At 42.1% G+C, this 20,849-nt stretch overlaps 1 protein-coding gene across 1 annotated transcript in view; it reads right to left on the reverse strand.

Annotated features, from left to right (window-relative positions):
- LOC126195350 (uncharacterized) overlaps nucleotides 1-20,849 on the reverse strand; it is a 633,865-nt gene that overhangs the window by 483,903 nt on the left and 129,113 nt on the right. Inside the window, exon 2 of the mRNA XM_049933928.1 lies at nucleotides 16,318-16,357. Within this exon, the coding sequence (XP_049789885.1) occupies nucleotides 16,318-16,357 (40 nt within the window). The remainder of the gene's footprint in view (nucleotides 1-16,317; nucleotides 16,358-20,849) is intronic.

The raw sequence follows: 20,849 nt of genomic DNA on the forward strand, positions 1-20,849 counted from the left end.
ACACATCTGAGTCACAAAAGGCAAGAATCTTCAACACGTTCACATTTGAAGCAAAAGTAGTTACATTTACAAAAAGGACTCATGCATCGGAAAGTCGAGGGCAAGTGGAAGGATGTGCGAAAAATTCTACTCCACACAAAATTTATGCGTGTCAAGGAATGTGCCTATCATAATAAGAGGAGACAACAAAAGAAATATATGTTTCTCATTCATGAAATATATGTTTATATTCCATTGATTTCAGCGGTACAAGATTCAGTTATACACATATTCCAAAGTATTCGTTCGTGAATAAGTTAGACCTTAGGGTACTGACTCAATGAGATTCGGTAGTTTATACATTTATTTCACGATCATTCATGTCTTTCGATAATTTACAAAAATTTGGAACGCAAAACTATAATAACTATTTCGTTAATTAAGTAGAAAATAATTAAAAACAAACATTAATCTAACGGCTGCTTTGTCGTCGCTAGGGGCGCTAGTGTCGTACAAACTGTCAAACGGTAACAATTTCCATAGCAATGAGTGTCGTGACTATACGTTAGACTGTGACTATATTATACATCATTGCAAATATTGTGTGCGCAAAAAGCTCCTGATACAGGCATGTTGTTTCACTCCTAGGGTTGTTATATCTAGCTGGGACCACGTCGGGACAGACTGGGATGGGATGCAGAAATGAAATAAAATATTATTTAGTATTATCAATTTTTATTTACAACATAATCACATGGAACTTGTTGCGGCAGAAGTAATTGTTACGCCATATTTTTTCAAAAGATTTCACGTTTTTCAGCAAGTCTTTTTCGCTTTTACGTATTTATAAAACTCCATGAAAGTCAGCTCGTAGTTAAACTGGCACTGTAACATTGATTCCAGTCCCTGGTAGCAGTCGATTTCTTTCTTCAGTCAACTGGGCCGACATCATCGACAATCCTCTTTCCACAGTGGCTTTGTGTGCAGGAACAGAAAATAAATACTCACATAATTTTGGCAGCTGGCATTCGCGTTGAGGATTTTCGGTTTCCTTAAGAAAGTAAATCCGCCTTTCTTCTGCGGAATGTTTTGACTTCCATTCTTTTGAGTCCCGCTTACTTTCTAGGAAGCTCTTCAGATACATATATTCCTGAAAACAATTGTCGCTGAAATCTTCACCCCATTTTTAATCAGGTATAAAATAGTAATTCGGGGTTTCAGATGGCGTCATACAATTAAATACTTGATATTTATTAAAAGAAATATATCATTTCTCTAAGTAATCAAATGCTATGGTATAGAAAGCCGTTGTCTCTTCCTAAAATATCGAACTCAGATTAATTATTTCTTGGTTATGGTTCTCTTTCTTTAATTTGTTCAAATTCGTCTAGGTTTGCGTGCCCTATAGTTCCTATTTCAATCATCGAGACTTTATTCGTCTCCAGGATTTTTATATATTTTTTTCAGACAGAGCCAAGTGGAATACATTTCACTGATCGGACTTCCGAAAAAATCTGAAATTATTTTAGGTGGCCTGCCTTCGGCTTAAAAAAACCGTTTTAATGGAATCCAAAGCTTAGGAATTCTCACAATTGCGCGCATTAACGACAGTGTTGCAAGGCGAGATCAGTCATTCACACTGTTGCCCCTGCAACTACTGAAAAGACTGCTGTCCCTCTTCAGGAACCACACGTTTGTCCGACCTCTCAACAGATATCCCTCCGTTGTGGTTGCACCTACGGTGCGGCATCAAGCGATCACCAGTTTAGTATTGGAGGGCAGTGTGGAGGGTAAAAATCGTAGAGGGAGACCACGAGATGAATACACTAAGCAGATTCAGAAGGATGTAGGCTGCAGTAGGCACAGGGAGATGAAGAAGCTTGCACAGGATAGAGTAGCATGGACAGCTGCATCAAACCAGGCTCTGGACTGAAGACCACAACAACAATGACAGTCATCTTGTTTTTGAATGAGACAGAAGAATCTGGTGATTGTCATTAATGTATGAACGTAGCTGTTTCAGCTTCTCTGCCCTTAACGTGTATATTGAAAAATAATTAAATATTTTCGTGACTATTATTTCAAAGTCGACGGTTAACACTGCAGCAGCGCTTGGCATAGTACTGTGGAGAATATGTAAAGGGCATCCAATCCTTCTGCATTTTTTCCTAGTTCTTCTTTAATTTGGTGAAACACATTCTGCTGGTAGCGTCGATGAATCCCTCCGAAGTTGGTAGTGGTCCTGTCTCCACAAAAAGCTATTAATGTATCTAATGAAATCTGCAGTTGTCTTAAAGTGTCTAGATAAATGGTTCAAATGGCTCTGAGCACTATGGGACTTAATTTTTGAGGTCATCAGTCCCCTAGACTTAGAACTACTTAAACCTAACTAACCTAAGGACATCACACACATCCATGCCCGAGGCAGGATTCGAATCTGCGAACGTAGCGGTCGCGCGGTTCCAGACTGCAGCGCGTAGAACCGCTCGCCCACTCCGGGGCTAGATAAAACTTTGCAGTTGTCTCCGGTGTTTCGTTATCAGCAGCATGTGTTAGATTCAGGAAACATCTTTTCAGCTTTGTGGTTCGATGCGTCGGTGCCTATGCCGTAAACAAACTTCTTGAAATTGTTTTATCCATTCGGACACGGAATGTGGTGCAAGAATGTTTTTAACAATCGATGTAGATTTGTAGTAAGGATACATTGCGACGTTCAGTTTTATGATTCACTGAAGAGAACCGAAGGACTGATGACGATTGACATCTTTATAAGCTGCTATTAGTTCTGCAGCAGCAATGAGCAATTCTTCCTGGGTGTCTTCGTTAATCATGAAATGGCTTTGATGTCGATGCTACCGTGAATCTATTTGTATGATTCTTCGTAGCAATGTGACGCCTCACATCTGCCTTACCTCCGTGGGTTACTGACGTGAAACAGCTACACGTCTCACACAACGCTTCCTGATCCGTACGTCCTTCTTTGACAAAAGACCATTCTTTTGTGTGATCGTTCGAAAAGTGACACTTTCTCTTTCCATCGTTAGGCGTTTTCGTAAACTATGATAAGATAAGCTTATCAGATGGTAAACAGTCGACAATAACACTTAATTCATCGGAGTCACGCCCTGTACATCCACAGTAAACACTTCAGACATTACTAAGCTACACTCGTTGTTTATATTACATTTGGAAACAATCGTCTTATCAGATCACTGTTCGAGCGGCAACTGCCCAATTCTTCCGCGTGGCGCTGCTTAAATAGTTCCAGCCCCGTACTATTGGAGAAGGCTGGTATTTTCTCGAATGATGGCGCTACATCTACACTGCTGGCCACCGTAAATGCAACACCCTGAAGGAAGCATCCGAATCAAGTGAAATTTACACCATGAGTTTGCAGCGATGAGATATGCAACTGATTAGAATTTCAGCGCAGACGCACATCACGCGCGCCTGTGGCGCCACCTCATAGCGCCATTTAAGGCTTGGCGATTTCGACGAGTGTACGTTCGGCACGTGTGTTTACCTTGTGGTTGTTTCACAAGACGATCAGTTATGCCTCGTAGACAACAGCGAACATCGTTTGATCAAGTATCCGAGTTCGACAGAGGAAGGATAGTGGCTTACCGAGATTGTGGATTATCATACAGAGAAATCGCTAGTCGTGTTGGACGAAACCAAACAACTGTAATGCGGATATGTGACCGTTGGATGCAGGAGGGTACGACGGACCGACGTGGTCGATCGCATTCACCTCGGTGCACCACTGCACGTGCTGATAGGCAAATTGTGCGCATGGCAGTGACGGATCGCTCAGTGACATCCCGAACCATAGCACAGCACATTGCGTCTGTAACGCATCATCCAGTGTCTGCGCGTACCATTCGACGCCGTTTACAGCAGAGTGGTCTGTCCGCAAGACGTCCATTGCTTCGTCTACCATTGACGCAGAACCACAGATGTCTCCGTCGCCAATGGTGTGATGACAGGCGGATGTGGACGGCAGAATGGAATGATGTTGTCTTTACTGACGAGGCACGCTTCTGTCTGCAGCACCACGATGGTCGGATTCGAGTGTGGAGACACCGTGGAGAGAGGATGCTGGACAGCTGCATTATGCACCGCCACACTGGTCTTGCACCGGGTATTATGGTATGGGGCGGTATTGGATATTACTCTCGCACGCCTCTAGTACGCATTGCCGGTACTTTAAATAGCCGGCGCTACATATCCGAGGTGCTGGAGCCAATTGTCCTTCCTTACCTTCAGGGCTCGGCCACACGTGGCACGCATTGTCCAAAGGTTCTTCGTCAATAACCAGATTGAATTGCTTCCCTGGCCGGCTCGCTCTCCGGATCTTTCGCCGATAGAAAACATGTGGTCCATGGTTGCTCAACGAGTGACCCAGATTACATCTCCAGCTGCCACACCAGATGATCTTTGGCAACGTGTGGAAGCTGCTTGGGCTGCTGTACCCCAGGAACACATCGAACGTCTCTTTGACTCAATGCCGAGACGTGTGGCAGCGGTGATCTCCAACAATGGCGGCTACTCTGGCTACTGATTCTGGCAGGAACCACATGTCACAGACGTCTGTAAACGTAATCATTTGATACTTGGTCAACATGTTATCTACAAAATAAATTTTGTTGTGCTACCTCTTGTCTTTCTTGGTGTTGCATTTACGGTGGCCAGCAGTGTATGAAATGCTTGCAACGTCGATACGGGATACGCAACATGCAGCGCCATCTGTGAGATGACCTTGTCAACATTATGTTGTTGGCATAAATAAAACTGAGGCTGCATTTACATGTTGCGCTAACAGATGGTGTTACTACAGTACTTGACCGAGCGCGTAACATTACTTTGCAAAATAGGGACAAAATTGTGTCCTGTCGGGATGTCGGGACATGAAGGTCCATAACAGTGCCGTTCCCGATATGTCGCGACGGATGGCACGCCTTATTTCATTAACACAGTGCAACTGCACATGGACAGCCTGTCGTTTCATTGTTAGTTTGAAGAACGCCCCAGGTGTAACACGCGAGCGTTTGCGCAACGTTGCCCTTCATGATAAACACAGCTTGCTGTGAACGGGATGAGCACAGGTACCATGGGCGTGTCACATACTAAAACACACTTGTACTGCATGGGACCTGGTACAATCGCCCACACAACTAATATATTACCAGATAACGTTTAGATAAGGTAGACGTCGTACAATATTTGAGCTAACATACATTCACAGGAAAATTTTTCTTCTTCTGTTTAACAGAAGATTCTTCCATTTCCCACAGAAGTTTGTTACTGGTCCTTGGAAACAAACCCTTAGGATCATACTAATGTGAGTGCTAGGGAATTGTAAGTTGAGTATTTTGAGAAAAGAAACCAAAGCTAGAAAATTAATACTTAAGTGGGTGTGAGGTTTCCAGTGAGTAATGCGTGTATGACACTATATTATAATCTGATTATGTTTCGCAACATACCGCATTGACGCTAGAATCGCTACTTTACAAGCAGTACACATCTGTAGTTTTCAAACCGCTGTTAACCGCACTGTACCTTGTATTATGTATTCTTTCCGCCCCATCAGCGTACTGAGCACTGGAAAAATAACTGCTTAAGTGTCTACGCACGAGGTGTAATTAGTGAGCCGGCCGCAGTGGCCGAGCGGTTCTAGGCGCTACAGTCTGGAACCGTGCGACCGCTACGGTCGCAGGTTCGAATCCTGCCCCGAGCATGGATGTGTGTGATGTCCTTAGGTTAGTTAGGTTTAAGCAGTTCTAAGTTCTAGGGGACTGATGACCTCAGCAGTTAAGTCCCATAGTGCTCAGAGCCATTTGAACCATTTGTAATTAGTGAAATCTTACCTTCGCGATGTCTGTGAAAGCGATACGCAGAGCGTTGTAGTAAATTTCTTGCTGATCCTTGAAATTTTGTAAGTATGCTTTCTCGGAGTAGTTGGAATCTTCAGCCGCCTGCCAGCTCAAGTTTAGTCGCATTTCCATGATATTCTTTCGTGGGTTGAACAATCCTCTGGCCATCCCCTGTATATTCGTACGCGGCCCGCACGCTTGAACAATATTCTACAATATGTCACGCGAATGTTTTATAAGCAACCTCCATTGTAGTCTGAATGCCAATGGGTCGAAGTTTCCACCCGATTTACCTGCGACTGAACATATACTATCTTCATAGTTCATATTTTCACGAACTGTTACACCCAGGTATTTGTGTAAATAGACTGATCTCAGTTGTAACTCACTGTTATTGTAGCCAGAGGGTACTACGCCAACAGCTGCGCCACCTGCACTTCAATAATAGCTGCATGTTTCTCGCATTGGTTATATTCTGAGAAACTCCCGCAGCACATGCCTAAATGCAACTTCCATTCCGCGAAGGTAACGTTCAATATTTGGTGATGTGGTCCTTATCTCATTTACTGCGCGTTTTTGATAACTGTTGAAAGGCTGAGCGCCGATAAAACGTATGATATTTGCGATTTACTCGGCCTAGGTTGATAAAAATGATAATTGAGCTCAGATAACGCGAGAAGAAGAATCCTCACGAGAAAACGCCCCTCGCAGGCCTACGGAGCGTATGGTAAGAGATTATCGTCCATCACGTTCACCAGCTTTCCCCAGCTCATTGTTGGTTCCTTAACTAACAGGGGGATTTCACTTGACGGACACTGGTTCACCAATGCCAGCTACTGTCAACAGAAGCTTCGTGCAAATCCATCAGTGCGTACAGTCGAGCTTCACTGTAAGTGTCATTAATGGAATGCTAGATAGCCTCAGTAGCTGGCAGATGTACACCACAGATTGCAAAAATCGCTCTGTAGGAAAGAAAGCGATTAAATTATACAAAACTTAATGTACAGGGTGATTCAAAAAGAATACCACAACTTTAAAAATGTGTATTTAATGAAAGAAACATAATATAACCTTCTGTTATACATCATTACAAAGAGTATTTAAAAAGGTTTTTTTTCACTCAAAAACAAGTTCAGAGATGTTCAATATGGCCCCCTCCAGACACACGAGCAATATCAACCCGATACTCCAACTCGTTCCACACTCTCTGTAGAATATCAGGCGTAACAGTTTGGATAGCTGCTGTTATTTCTCGTTTCAAATCATCAATGGTGGCTGGGAGAGGTGGCCGAAACACCATGTCCTTAACATACCCCCATAAGAAAAAATCGCAGGGGGTAAGATCAGGGCTTCTTGGAGGCCAGTGATGAAGTGCTCTGTCACGGGCTGCCTGGCGGCCGATCCATCGCCTCGGGTAGTTGACGTTCAGGTAGTTACGGACAGATAAGTGCCAATGTGGTGGCGCTCCATCCTGCTGAAATATGAATTGTTGTGCTTCTTGTTCGAGCTGTGGGAACAGCTAATTCTCTAACATCTCCAGATACTGTAGTCCAGTTACAGTAGCACCTTCGAAGAAAAAGGGACCAAAAACTTTATTGGCTGACGCCTAGTCAACAGCGCCTCAAGCGAACAAATGTACAACTAAATGAAACTTTATAGCTCCCTTAATTCGCCGACAGATAGTGCTTAGCTCTGCCTTTTGTCGTTGCAGAGTTTTAAATTCCTAAAGTTGTGGTATTCTTTTTGAATCACGCTGTATATTCAAATCAGAGATGCAAGATTCACTATCCGAATTACTAAGCGATTGTGTGTGTGTGTGTGTGTGTGTGTGTGTGTGTGAGAGAGAGAGAGAGAGAGAGAGAGAGAGACAGAGAGTGTGTGCGTGTGTGTGTGTGAGAGAGAGTGTGCGTGCGTGTGTGTATGTGTGAGAGAGAGAGAGAGAGTGAGAGAGAGTGTGAGAGTGAGTGAGTGAGTGTATGCAGGAGGTTGGAGCGACTAGTGAGGGAGTGGGGGGGGGGGGGGGGAGGCGGAGGGCAGGCAGTGCACCAGTTCATTGTTATGCATAAACAATTTTTCGTAAACTGTTCATTTCTGTGTCAGAACAATAAAAAATCAACTCACGTATGTAACAGACTGGCTAAATCCCCGTCCAGCTAAACAGCTTTAGGTTTCTCGCAGTTTCTGTAAATCTCTTAGGACGAATATTGGGATGGAACCTTCGGAAAGCACACAGACGATTTATTTTAGCGTCTTTCCCTTTCCGAGTATTTTCTCTGTTTCAAATGGTCTCAGTGTAGACGGAACATTAATCCAGTCATCAGACAAAGGCCATTAAAACAAATTACATGCCGTCTGTAACTAGTGGTGCTACAAATAAAAGATCAAAGTTTCAGACTACTGCACGTAAACATTTATCTGGTCAAAAGTGTCTTGACACCAGTATGTAATGCAGAATTAACCACTAGATACATGGACCCGCCAATATACACTGATGTGAAAAAAAAAAAAAAAAAAAAAAAAACGAACGGCGTTGCGATGTGCACATTTACAGATGGCGATAGTAATGAGTACACAAAGTATAAAAGGGCAGTGCATTGGCGGAGCTAGCATTTATAGTCAGGTGATTCGTGGAATTCGTTAGGGAATCCAATATTCTGAGATCTGCAGTGCCAAGAGTGTGCCGAGAATACCAAGTTTCAGGCATTATCTCTCACCACGGACGACGCACTGGCGAATGACCTTTACTTAGCGGCCGAAAGCAACGGCGTGTCTGTAGATTTGTTAGTGCTCACAGGCAAGCAGCAGTAGACGAAATAACCACAGAAATCAATGTGCGATGTACGACGAACGTATCCATTAGTGTAATGCGGCTAAATTTGGCGTTAAAGGGGTAAAGAAGCATATGACCGACGCGAGTGCCTTTGCTAACATGACGACATTGCCTGTAGCGCGTCTCCTGGGCTCGTGACCATATCGGTTGGATCCTAGACAAATGGAAAACCGTGGCACGGTCAGATGAGTCCCGACTTCAGTTGGTAAGAGCTGATGGTACGGTTCGAGTGTGGCGCAGACCCACGAAGCCACGGACCCAGCTTGTCAACAAGCCACTGTGCAAGCTGATGGTCGCTGCATAATGGCGTCGGCCGTGTTTACATGGAATAGACTGAAACGATCATTGACTCGAAATGATTATGTTCGGCTACTTGGGGACCATTTTCAACCATTCGTGAACTTCATGTTCCGAAGATGTCATGCCATTGGGCAACAACTGTCCGCGATTGGAATGAAGAGCATTCTGGACAATTCAAGCGAATGATTTGACCACCTTGACGTGAATCCCATCGAATATTTATGGGACATAATCGAGGGGTAAGTTCGCGCACAACTTCATACACCGGCAATAGCTTTGCAGCATTGGATGGCTGTAGAGGCCGAATGGCTCAGTATTTCAGCAGGGGACTTCCAATAACTTGTTGAGCCAATGCCACGTCGAATTTCTGCACTATGCCGGGAAAAAGGATGTCCGACAGGATATTAAGAGGTATTGTACGGCTTTTGTTACCTCAAGGTATTCGAGCTTCATTGTGTCATTAATGGAGTACTAACTAGTTGGTAGATGTAAACTACAGATTGCAACAAAGGTTGTATACGGAAGGAAGCAATTAAATGATACTAAATGGGTATTCAATATTCAACTCAGAGAAGTGCATTCACTATAGCAATTTCCAAGTTACTGAGTGTGTATGTGTGTGTAGGGGTGGTACGAGTAGCAGGGTTGTAGCGGGGGGGGGGGGGGGGGGGGGAAGAGGGCTGAGCGGTGCGCTCTTACACTATTCTCTTCAGTGCCAGAAGGAAAAAAAGTCGACTCACGTTTATAACACTCTGGCTAAATCCCCATTCAGCTACCCAGTTTTAGGCTTCCTCCTGTTTCCCGAAATCTCTTAGGACGAATGCTGGCTTGAAGCCTTTGGAAAGCGCACAGGCGATTCATTTTACCGTCCTTCCCTTTCGAGTATTTTCTGTGTCTCATATGACCTCTGTGTAGACGGAAATTCCGCCCCCCCACCCCCCACCCCTTCATCAGATACAGTCCATTAAAAGAAACTTTATACTATGTATAATTAATGATGCTACAAATAAAAAATTAAAGTTTCAGACTATCGCAAATAAGCACCTATCTCGTCAAAAGAGTCCGGACATCCTTGTTATGCAAAATTGACCACTATACGTCACGCGAGGAGGGCACGCCAGTATAAACGGGGGCGGGAAATATTGTGTTATCAGCACAGAAGCAGTACCGGCGGAATGGGACGGTCGGGACAGCTCCTTAACTTGGAACATGGACCGGTCATCATTGTATGTCATGTGAGTAACAAACCCATCGGCGACATTTTAACCCTTCTAAAGCTGCCCAACTGTTGGTGTTGTGATTACGAAGCGATAGCGCGAAGGAGCAATCACACCTAAAATGAGGCCAGCCAGATCTCATGTTATGAGGAAAGGGTGAGGAAAGGGACCATCGAGCCCTGCGGAGAGTGGCTGTAAAAATCGCGTGAAATCAGCAGAGGGAATCACTCGTGAGTTCCAAACAGCTACTAGCAGCCAATCTAGCACTATGACTATTAGTGTGCAGTTAAAAATAATCAGTTAGAAGGCTTGAACTCTCTTCATAAGCCACACATTTGTGCACTCTAAGCTAAGTGACGCTTGAGGTGGTGAAAATAGCGACGCCACCGGGCAGTCGATCAGTGGAAGCGAGTGATTTGGAGGGCTGAATCACGCTGTATCCTGTGCAAATCCGATGGGATGGTTTGCGTTTGGCGAATACCTGGAGAACTTTACCTGCCATCACGCGTAGTGCCAGCAGTGAAGTACAGAGGAGGTGGTGTTACGGTATGGGGGTGTGGTTAGGGTGTGGTCCCCTTATTGCTCTTACAAAAACGCTAAATGCTAAAGGATACGGAAAACTTTTACGGCATTGTGTACTGCAAACAGTAGATGAACGGTTCAGAGACAATGACTATTTATGTCAGCAAGACAATGCACACTTCAGTAAAGTAGCATCTGCGCGATAATGTTTCGTGGACACTAATATTCCTGAAATGGATTGGCCTACCCGGAGCCCCGAACTTAATCCAACAGAACGGCTTTGGGAGGTGTTAGAACGTCGACGTGGTTCCAGACAGGTTCCAGACTTGGCTCCAACACCGCTTCCTCCTGTGGTTTCGTCTCTTGAGACAAATCGGGCAGCCATTCCTCCACAGACATCCAGACACTTCACTGGAATTGTCTCCCGCAGCGTTCATACCGTCATAAATGGAAGGGTGGACACAACGCATATTAATGTTCACTAGCAGACATCCGGATATTTTTGCTCACATGAGCTATTTCGACGCTACAATGAGCTAGAATAAAGCATGCTTTAGCTGAAGACTGTGAGATTTATTTAGAAAAGAATGACATGTTTCAGAGATTAAAGTTCTTTTATTTTTGTATTTGTTGGCACAACCACGTGAGCATATCACAGTGATGCAACCGGTTTCGACCAGTGAGTGGTAATTTTTCGTCTAAATTCGCGTTCTGCAAGCTATTACCGTTGCGTCGTCAACAATACTAAACGATAACAGAGGTCACCTTCGGTATTGTTGACAACGAAACGGAAACTGCTTGCAGCATGGCGAAGATTAACACTGGCTGGACGAAACCGGCGCCTGTATTGTGTAATGCTCATCCGATGGTCCAAAAATGTAATCATAAAAGTGAGATTTGTCACATGTTTGAGGTGGTATCAGCCAGCCAGCAGTAGAGTGTGTAATGTTTCGTCAGATTCAAACTGTGAGCCAGATGAGGCCTCGAAGTTGGAACCTTACCTTTTCTAAAAAAATACGTTTGTTATCCAGCATTTAGTGCACAGAATTTATAATAAATATACTCAATGCTTTAAAATAAACAAATATGGACTCTGTAAATTACTTATTATTATCATCATCGGTTTCCCACTCCAGCTCCCCAGATGTGGTGTACGAGCATTCTCCACTTTCGTCAGAACATGTATAGTTCTTCTCTCAGGACTGTATCAAGCTGACTCGTCTTGTTCTTACATCCTCCTTCACTTGGTCCAGCCACCTATACCTTGATCTTCCTACTGGCCTATGAATCACATGTTTGTGTAGCCAATGTTTTTCTATCCTTCCCTCGTCCATTCGTTTGACATCGTCAAGCTATCTCAGACAATACTTGTCATTTCTTCTTTCAAGCGTGTGTGCACTCCAGCTTCTTCCCTATCATTCCTAATCTTATCCTTTCTGGCTTTCTGGCTCATAGGTCGTAATAATTTCATTTCCGCGGCTTGCCGTTCGTTGTCGATCTGTTTGTGTGTAGCGGAGGTTGATTGACCATATGTTGCTATTGGGATATACGAGGGCCGTTCAGAAAGTAACCTCTGGTTGATTTAAAAAAATACACCAAGTTAAATAAAAATATTTTAATATATACATCTTACAACTACATCTTTGCACTATTTTTCTACATAGTCTCCATAGCGATTGAGGCACTTATCGTATCTCTTCACAAGCTTTGAAATTCCTTCTGCATAAAAATCACCCGCTTGTGCCTGGAGCCAGCCTGTGACCGCATCTTTGAGCTCTTCGTCGTCATCAAACCGCTGTGACCCGAGCCATTTCTTCAAATGCATGAAGAGGTGATAATCACTTGGCGCCAGGTCTGGGCTGTAAGGTGGATGGTTGATAACGTCCCACTTGAAGGACTCAAGAAGGGCCGTTGTTCTGCGAGCAGAGTGAGGACGGGCGTTATCGTGCAAAAAAACGATACCGGAAGTCAGCATACCACGGCGTTTGTTCTGTATAGCCCGTCGTAACTTTTTTATTGTTTCACAGTACACGTCTTGATTAATGGTCGTACCACGTTCCATGAATTCAACCAACAACACCCCTTTGGCATCCCAAAACACCGTTGCCATCAGTTTTCTGGCAGAAAAATCTTGCGAGGCTTTTCTTGGTTTGGTAGGCGAATTTGAATGTGCCCACATCTTTGATTGTTCTTTTGTCTCAGGGTTCACGTACTTAATCCAGGTTTCGTCACCGGTCACGATCCTGTTTAACAATGGTTCTCCTTCGTCCTCATAACGTGACAGAAAGTCTAATGCAGAGGCCATTCTTTGAGTTTTGTGGTGGTCGGTAAGAATTTTGGGCACCCATCGTGCACAGAACTTACGGTAACCCAATCTTGCTGTCACTATCTCGTACAAGAGAGTCTTAGAAATCTGTGGAAAACCAGTAGACATTGAGAAACGTCGATTTTCACGAACTTTTGCATCAAATCCTCTCTTCATCATGAACGTTTTCTCGTCCACTTTTAAATAAACGTACCCATTCACGGACAACTCCTTCACTCATAACTCTTGGTCCGTACACGGCACAAAGCTCACGATGAATAGCTGCTGCAGAATATCCTTTGGCTGTAAAAAACCTTATGACAGCACGCACTTCACATTTGGCGGGGTTTTCTATTGCAGCACACATTTCAAACTGCCACAAAAACTAAACTAGCGCAGGTACGACGTTCACTCGACCACGGCTTGATGCCGACTGACCTGTTGAGTGCGTGAACGCACAGATGGCGTCGCTACTCCCCCCACAACCCGCACTGTGACCAATCGGAGGTTACTTTCTGAACCGCCCTCGTAGTATGACTGAGTGACTAAAGGAAAGTCTGCTTTGATCTCAAGGAGACTTATTCGTTTCAGAGCACACTCCAAACTTGATCGTAGGATTCGGCTGAGTATTGACTTCAGTTACTGGTGTCATGTTGTATCCATGCTCCATGCTTATCACTTGAAATGATACATTCAAGATATTTATATTGGTCAACTGTTTCCAGCTGTGTATCTTCCAGGTCTGTTTTTCCTTCCTTGTTCTGTTGTTGATAGACACTAAAACCATTTATGATTTATTTATTAATCCATGTGATATTACATGGTCATTCTAGGTACCTAGACTCTCCTGAACTTCTTTCTCTGTTATTACCCCAAATTATTACATCATCTGCAAATACAAATGCGTTGGTGTGCTTATTGTCCTTCTGCTTCACTCCTTTCATAACTTCAGCCACGACTGCGATACAGGTTAAGGGGGAAAGGGACTGCCTTCCTGAAGTCCTTCGGTTGTTTGGAACCAATCAGAATTACCATTTGCTACACTACGTATTGTCTTTTTCATAGTACTTGAGAATTTTTTAAATTGAATGATCTTTCAAAACATGCCAACGTACTTTCATTTTATAACTACTACTGTCATCACAGATTATAAACACCGTGCCAATGGATTCGAAGCAAAATACTGAGAAATTAATATATTAAGCACCTACTGTAACTGTTTGGGTGAATACATGCTCCTCTTCACAGTTATCAATTACGCGAAATAATCGAAAAGTAGGTTAACAAACTCTAAACCAGTCACACACTAAAATATCTGGATCTGAGGACAACGCATGAATCCTCTATGCTTCTCCTGAGAAAGGACGCTGTTGGGGAGATGTGCCATGCATTACCTCCGACATGTTACTAGGAGCCAAGCATTCATTGAAGTCCTTTGAATGAGTGCTTCTGCAGTGTTGTGTCGCATTTGTCTCGTTAGGGATGAACATGGAATGAAAGGAACGTAAAAGTTGAAACTAGATGCACTTATACAGCCTACTTCTCTCAAATAGCAGCATTGGGGCTGCTATAATTACCATCCCTTGACAATGGACTCATGGCCATCAAAACTGCCACATACTCTTTTGCCCTGAGACACAGACGAAAGCTTTGGGTTAAGCAGGACATCTTTGCAAAGAGTAGTAGTCAAGTTGTAGCGCCGGAAATGCATATCCTCCTATTTCCATCTATTGTACTATAAATTTTTTTCCTTTATTTTGTTACCTGAAGATATGACATTTCTGTGTCTTTGTATATTGTAATCGTTTTACAATTTATAGGGCGGTGGAGCAGGTGTGTTGTGTGACGCTCCCGCGAGTTGCCGCGCTTCCAGGTTTGGCAGCACGTAATTGCGCTGGACTCGCTATGATAGTTTCTGGCACGGTGTCGCGGACGGGAAACATTAGCAGGCACACATCAAGAGCCCGTTTCGCCTGGTGAGCGTGACGAGAAGAAGGCGCGCCAACATCCAGCTTCTGCAACAGCTACGGCCGACAATGAGTGACTGTCGCCACCTCCCCGATCGACGACTGCAAACCTTCAATCAACCAACAAGGAAGACTGGACACGTAAAGGTTGAGAACTGTATGGCAGACCTCAGCTTTTCAAACTGTTAAATTTTTCTCACTAAATTACAGCAACGTAGCATGAACCTTTATTGCTCATTGTCCCAATTGCATTACCAAGCAGGGTCCCTTACTTTTCCGGAATGAACCCGAGTGTCGTTGAAATTCAAACGCCAGCATTAAAGTAATACCATTCCATTTCACTGCTTTAATTTCAAAGTTCAGTTACTACAATATTTGGATTACACAAGCAGAAATTAAGAGTGCGAGTTTTGTTACCATATTTTAGCTTACCTGTGACTGCAGCTCAGCTTGGTACGTACTAAATTTTACTATTGTTAATTGTTCAGAATCATTTAATTCAAGTTCAAAGTTAAATCTATTATTTCTAAATTGCGTAGATTCAAGTAGCTTTTGAAATGATTGTTGAGGTAGCCCAAGACTAACCTTATTTTATTGAATTTCGTAGTGCTTCAGAAACAAAGTTCACTATTAATTTCAGTCACTAAATTAACTTTAAATTTTCCGGTTTTTATTAATTCTTTTGCTAAATTAAGTCAGAGTGTAGCGTAATTTATTACTTCTGACAAACATTCAGTTTTCACACAACACGTGTCAACTTTCAGTTGCCACGCTTTTAGTGCTAAATATATGGGCAATAATCTTTCATTTTCAGTTATTACAGTAGTTCTCCATGGGACTGGCGACCGCAATTTTCCCCAAATCTCAAATATCTAATTAACGCCAATTAATTGTTAACGTAACGACCGCACTTTTACTTTCTTTATTAATTCTACCCTTTTCTCAAAATTAATTTCCACCAATTTCATTTGCATTTTTCCTTTCATTTAGATGTAACCCTTTCCTCCCTCTTTACCGACAGATTAACTTCGGTGACGATTGCTTTTCCCAAATTTCCATTAGGTACACGCGGTTTAATTTTTCACTGTCATTAAGGTCGATAAGTGAGGGGGAGGTTACAAAGTGCCTTACAAAGTAATCGTACCTCCCTTTGCTGGCCAAATACCAGTGACGAAAATTCGTTCCACCTCCAGATTTCGGATCGGCTACTTTTTGGTCGAAAGCCATATCTCTTCGGAGCCATTTCAACAGGTTGCAAATGTAGCTTAAGCGTCTGTCAATGTGTTTCTAAGAATAGTTATTTAGTGAACGTTAGGCAACTCACCTGTATCATCAGCTGGTACTTCGCTCCAGCACTGGTGACCCTATAAAAAAAGAAACAAATTTACAGTCTGTTGCGTGAAAGAACTGAGAACATCTTAATGCAATACAATGTAAACATACTATGTATTCGACATTTTGCGACTTTCACACCTGCAGAAATGATCCTCTATACCATCTTGATCAACAGTGGTAGCACCAGGGCCGGTTTAAAGCCCAAGGGAGTACAATTATCTGGTATGAAATTTTGTTAAACTGCGAGAAATGCTGTCCAAAGAGTTACTGGAAATTTACAGAATTCTGTGAAGTGTTGACAGCTCTCTAATTAAGATGAGATCAGAAGAGAGCTTTGCTAACGTGATAACGGATGCAAAAGTTCTTGCAGACAAATTTGGAAAAGAAAATTCGTCCCAGGAAAGACAAGAAGCAATTTACCCACGAGTCTAACATTGAACCTATTCATGAAGATGAAGCAGAATACTACTAAAAAATGGTTCATATGGCTCTAAGCACTATGGGACTTAACATCCGAGGTCATCAGTCCCCTAGACTTAGAACTACTTAAACCTAACTAACCTAAGGACATCACACACATCCATGCCTGAGGCAGGATTCGAACCTGCGACCGTAGCAGCCGCGCGCTTCCGAACTGAAGCGCCTAAAACCGCTCGACCACAGCGGCCGCCACAATACTACTCTAAGGTAAATTTTTTTACGTTATTCTCGGTTCAGATATCTACTCACTAAAAGATAGATATGAGGATGTGGACAGTCTTAGTAGAAGCTTCAGCTATATATAGGATATTCGTATTCTGTAGATGCGAGGTGGTGGTGAACTAAAACCGTGTACATTGCTCTTGAGGCTGTGGTAAGTAATGGTGATGAATGTGACGTCAAAGGGAATGAGCTCGGTGCCCATTCTTCCTGGTGGACGTTCTCCACAAAGCAGTTTTATTGACATTTTCCCCCAATACCTTTATAAGCTTATGAATTATTCTGGCCTTACCCGTATCAGTAGCTAGCGGTGAAAGAAGATTTCCAAAACTAAAGTTGATGAAGACACAGCTTATCTAAACACTTTCATGAACGATAGTATGAACTTGGGCCACTTCATCTATTTTCCTCAAGATATCATTTCAGATTCTGTTTTAAAATATATTGCTAAGGTAAAGGATAGAAAAATTTCAGTACCATGTTCACATCCAAAGGATATGCTCAACACCTGTAGGAACTATACGTGACTTTACTAGTCGCACATTTTTGTGTTTTCCTTTTCAATTTTACACATACAAATTTTTTGATGTTCATCATTCTTCAACTACTTTAACGGCAAATTTTCTAAAATTTAACGTCTTACTGGTGAGTTTTCTCCGCATGTAACAAAGTATTACGCAGTTAAATTGTGTCTTCCGTTCAAATAAGTCAGTAAAAGTGGATGATTTCTTTTTGTATTTGTGTCTTACCTTCTCCGATGGAAAGTAATATAATTTGCAAGTCAAAGGATTACATATTTCCATTATTAAACTGAAAAAGGATAAAGATCTCATATTTTCATTCTTTCCAGTGAGTTTAATAGTGATTGTATCAACAAATAATCAGAAATTTCAATATAACAGACTAGTTCATTCTGCTCTCGCTGAAAGGTTTTAAAGATCTCAAGAATTACCTTACAAGGAAAGACCTGTTACCTCTTTTAGAATATAGCACTGGAATACGATCCAGAAATTCAGTTTTTCTACAGAGAAATGTTTATGCAGTATTCATTTTAAAAGAAAAAAGCAATCCAATTCTACGGCAATTACACTTATTTTAAAAAATCTTACCATGAGCCAAAGGAAAGAAAACTAAGGGATGGGAGTGTGTGTGTGTGTGTGTGTGTGTGTGTGTGTGTGTGTGTGAGGGCAGGATTGCAACCTGCAAATGCCAGAAAATATAAAAAACATCTTCAGCAATCTACATTTGGAATGTAATTGAGTTATATGACCAGTTTTCGCGCTTCACTAAACCATCTTCAATCCCCTGTAGTGAAATGCCAAAACTGGTCACATAACTCAACTACATTCAAAATATAGACGGCTGAAGTTGTTTTTAATTTGACATTTTATATTGAGAAGTCCCTCGACCATCTTTGTTCAAACACAGACTTACAGAGGGCAAATATGTCACAAGTGTGGAAAAATGTTCTCAAAACGGCCCTGGGTATCACTAGATTGACATCCGGGTGGACTGAAACCGCGTCCTGCCATCCAAATTTGGGGTTTGCGCGGCTTCTCTATGTCACTTGAGGCAAATACCGAAATGGTTGCTTTGAAAAGGATACGGTTAATTTCCGACCCTAACATGAGCTTACGTTTCGCCGATGGGATGTTAGACCCTAACCTTTCTTTTTTTAACACCTAGATAAAGTAATGATTGAATCAGTAAGGCACTCGCTTCGAACTATTGTAACGTCGCTAAAATTACACGCATAGTCGAGTAAGCTATGTTTCATAATTTTACATTTTACATCGCACATTCAGTGTCCTGGAAGACCGTGCGCCGCTCGATCCTTAAAAAGGTGTATCAGAAGCTTGCTCTTCCATCCTAATGTAGAGAAAGGTTGGCCATACCATAACATTTCTGGCTAATGTCAGGGTGGTTCTGCCAGCGACCCAGACGATTTATCCCCAGACATTGTCAGAATGAGGTGATGTTCTTCTTTCATGACCTCATCTTTCATCGGACGTCTATCTCCCAACAAAGGTTTTATTTTCATTTCAAGTCCCACAGCCACAAATTAATTGAAGTACAATTCCCTTTTCCACCCCGGCTGTTGTACGATCACTGTCATTAATCCCATGATCAAACATGATTAACAGTTTTTAAGTGATGCTGCTATACTCGAAAATTGTACCATCTCCTGCTGTTAGTGTACACAAATCTGCACCTGTCGTTTAAGTACATAAACAGTGTCATAGTAAACACGAGCGAGAACAATGTTCCACATCCATCTATGCTTTAAACTAATATTACTGCCTTAATCGCATACTTGCATAAACATAACATCTCATGATACGAGGGTGTGCTGAAAAGTAATGCCTCTAAATTTTTTACGTGAAAACTCTAGATTCTGAAATGACACAAACATTATTAACTTTCTACATCTTTATTCTTCAAGTCTACGTACTTGCAGCCCTCTGCCGCTAGAGGGCTCCCAATTGTAGCGTGTAACCACGACCCCCTAAAGAGAAGGCCGCGGTTCGCACATCTGATGTCACGCAGATACGCTGGGCAGACAGAATCGGGGTGCACGACATGCAGTCTTTCTCAGTTGATTTTACAGAATCAATCTGGTACAAAATTTTGATTTCTACGTTACTTGTAGCTTTGTGTGTCAGCTTCACACTGAAGTTCGCATCATCATTTCATTAGTGGTCATATTTATTGTGATGTTTCGCATACAAGCATAAAATTCGAAAACATTGGAATGAAAAATACGAGTCGCTATGAATTTGCATTTGATGCATATTAGACCATATATTTCTGTGGATGAAATGAAGGTAACATTTTGGATTTTTCTTTAAACTTGGGAGGGAATCAATATCTGCCTCCAGATTCAAGAAAATGGATTTTATGTAGCTGTTCACTTACGATCATACTCGCATGAGAATGAAATATTCATAACATTCCACATATCTCGTAAACCATTCAAGATGTCCTAACGAGATCCTGACAAATGATAGCTCTCAAAGATGGTTAACATATCTTCGGCGATATGGCAGAAGCTATAGTTCTTATTTTATTTTTTAAAAATCAGTACTGTAATTTTTTTAAGAGTCACCGACAGCTAGTGGAAAAAGAATTTATTAGTATAAAAAACATGAAATTTCTTCTTTTGTGTTACTGTAAACCGACACAATGAAACGCACCAAAGGTTTTTCTTTCTGCACTTCAGGTATCTTCGTCACATGAAAAACTACAGCAAACAGCATACCGTAGCATCTTTTCGCTCCTATACATGTACAGAGTGAGGAAGCGAATCTTCTTACTACAAGTACTTCTTAATTCATCAGTGATATTGACTTTGACTAACAGATGGCAAAATTGTGCAGGTCGTCATTGTGTTCACAACTTACTGGGCTAATTCTAGCCTGCTGCAAAAATGCAGAATTGTTCTATAAGAAATAACAAATTTGATGCCTGTTTATCTGTGGTTGACAAGGTAACGACAATGTGATAGCCATTGCTTTATGAACTGCTTGAGAATCTCATTTATGTTAAAATAAATTGTAAATATACAGTACATAATATATCTTTAACACATCAAAAGATAATTAAGATGAAGAAGTTCACCGCTTCACTCTGAATACGGGTAAGAACAAAAATATGGTGCATTATTTGCTGCGGATCACTTTCATATTTCTTTGCTTGTTTTTCGTAATAGCAGACAGAAAATCCTTTGATAAATTTTCTTCCCTGTCGTTCACTATTAAAAATACGATGGATTACTGGATTCTGCCAAAATTGCAACAAAATCGGCGATTTATTGTTGCCTGA

This window comes from Schistocerca nitens, chromosome 7, assembly GCF_023898315.1.
Source record: "Schistocerca nitens isolate TAMUIC-IGC-003100 chromosome 7, iqSchNite1.1, whole genome shotgun sequence".
NCBI lineage: Eukaryota > Metazoa > Arthropoda > Insecta > Orthoptera > Acrididae > Schistocerca > Schistocerca nitens.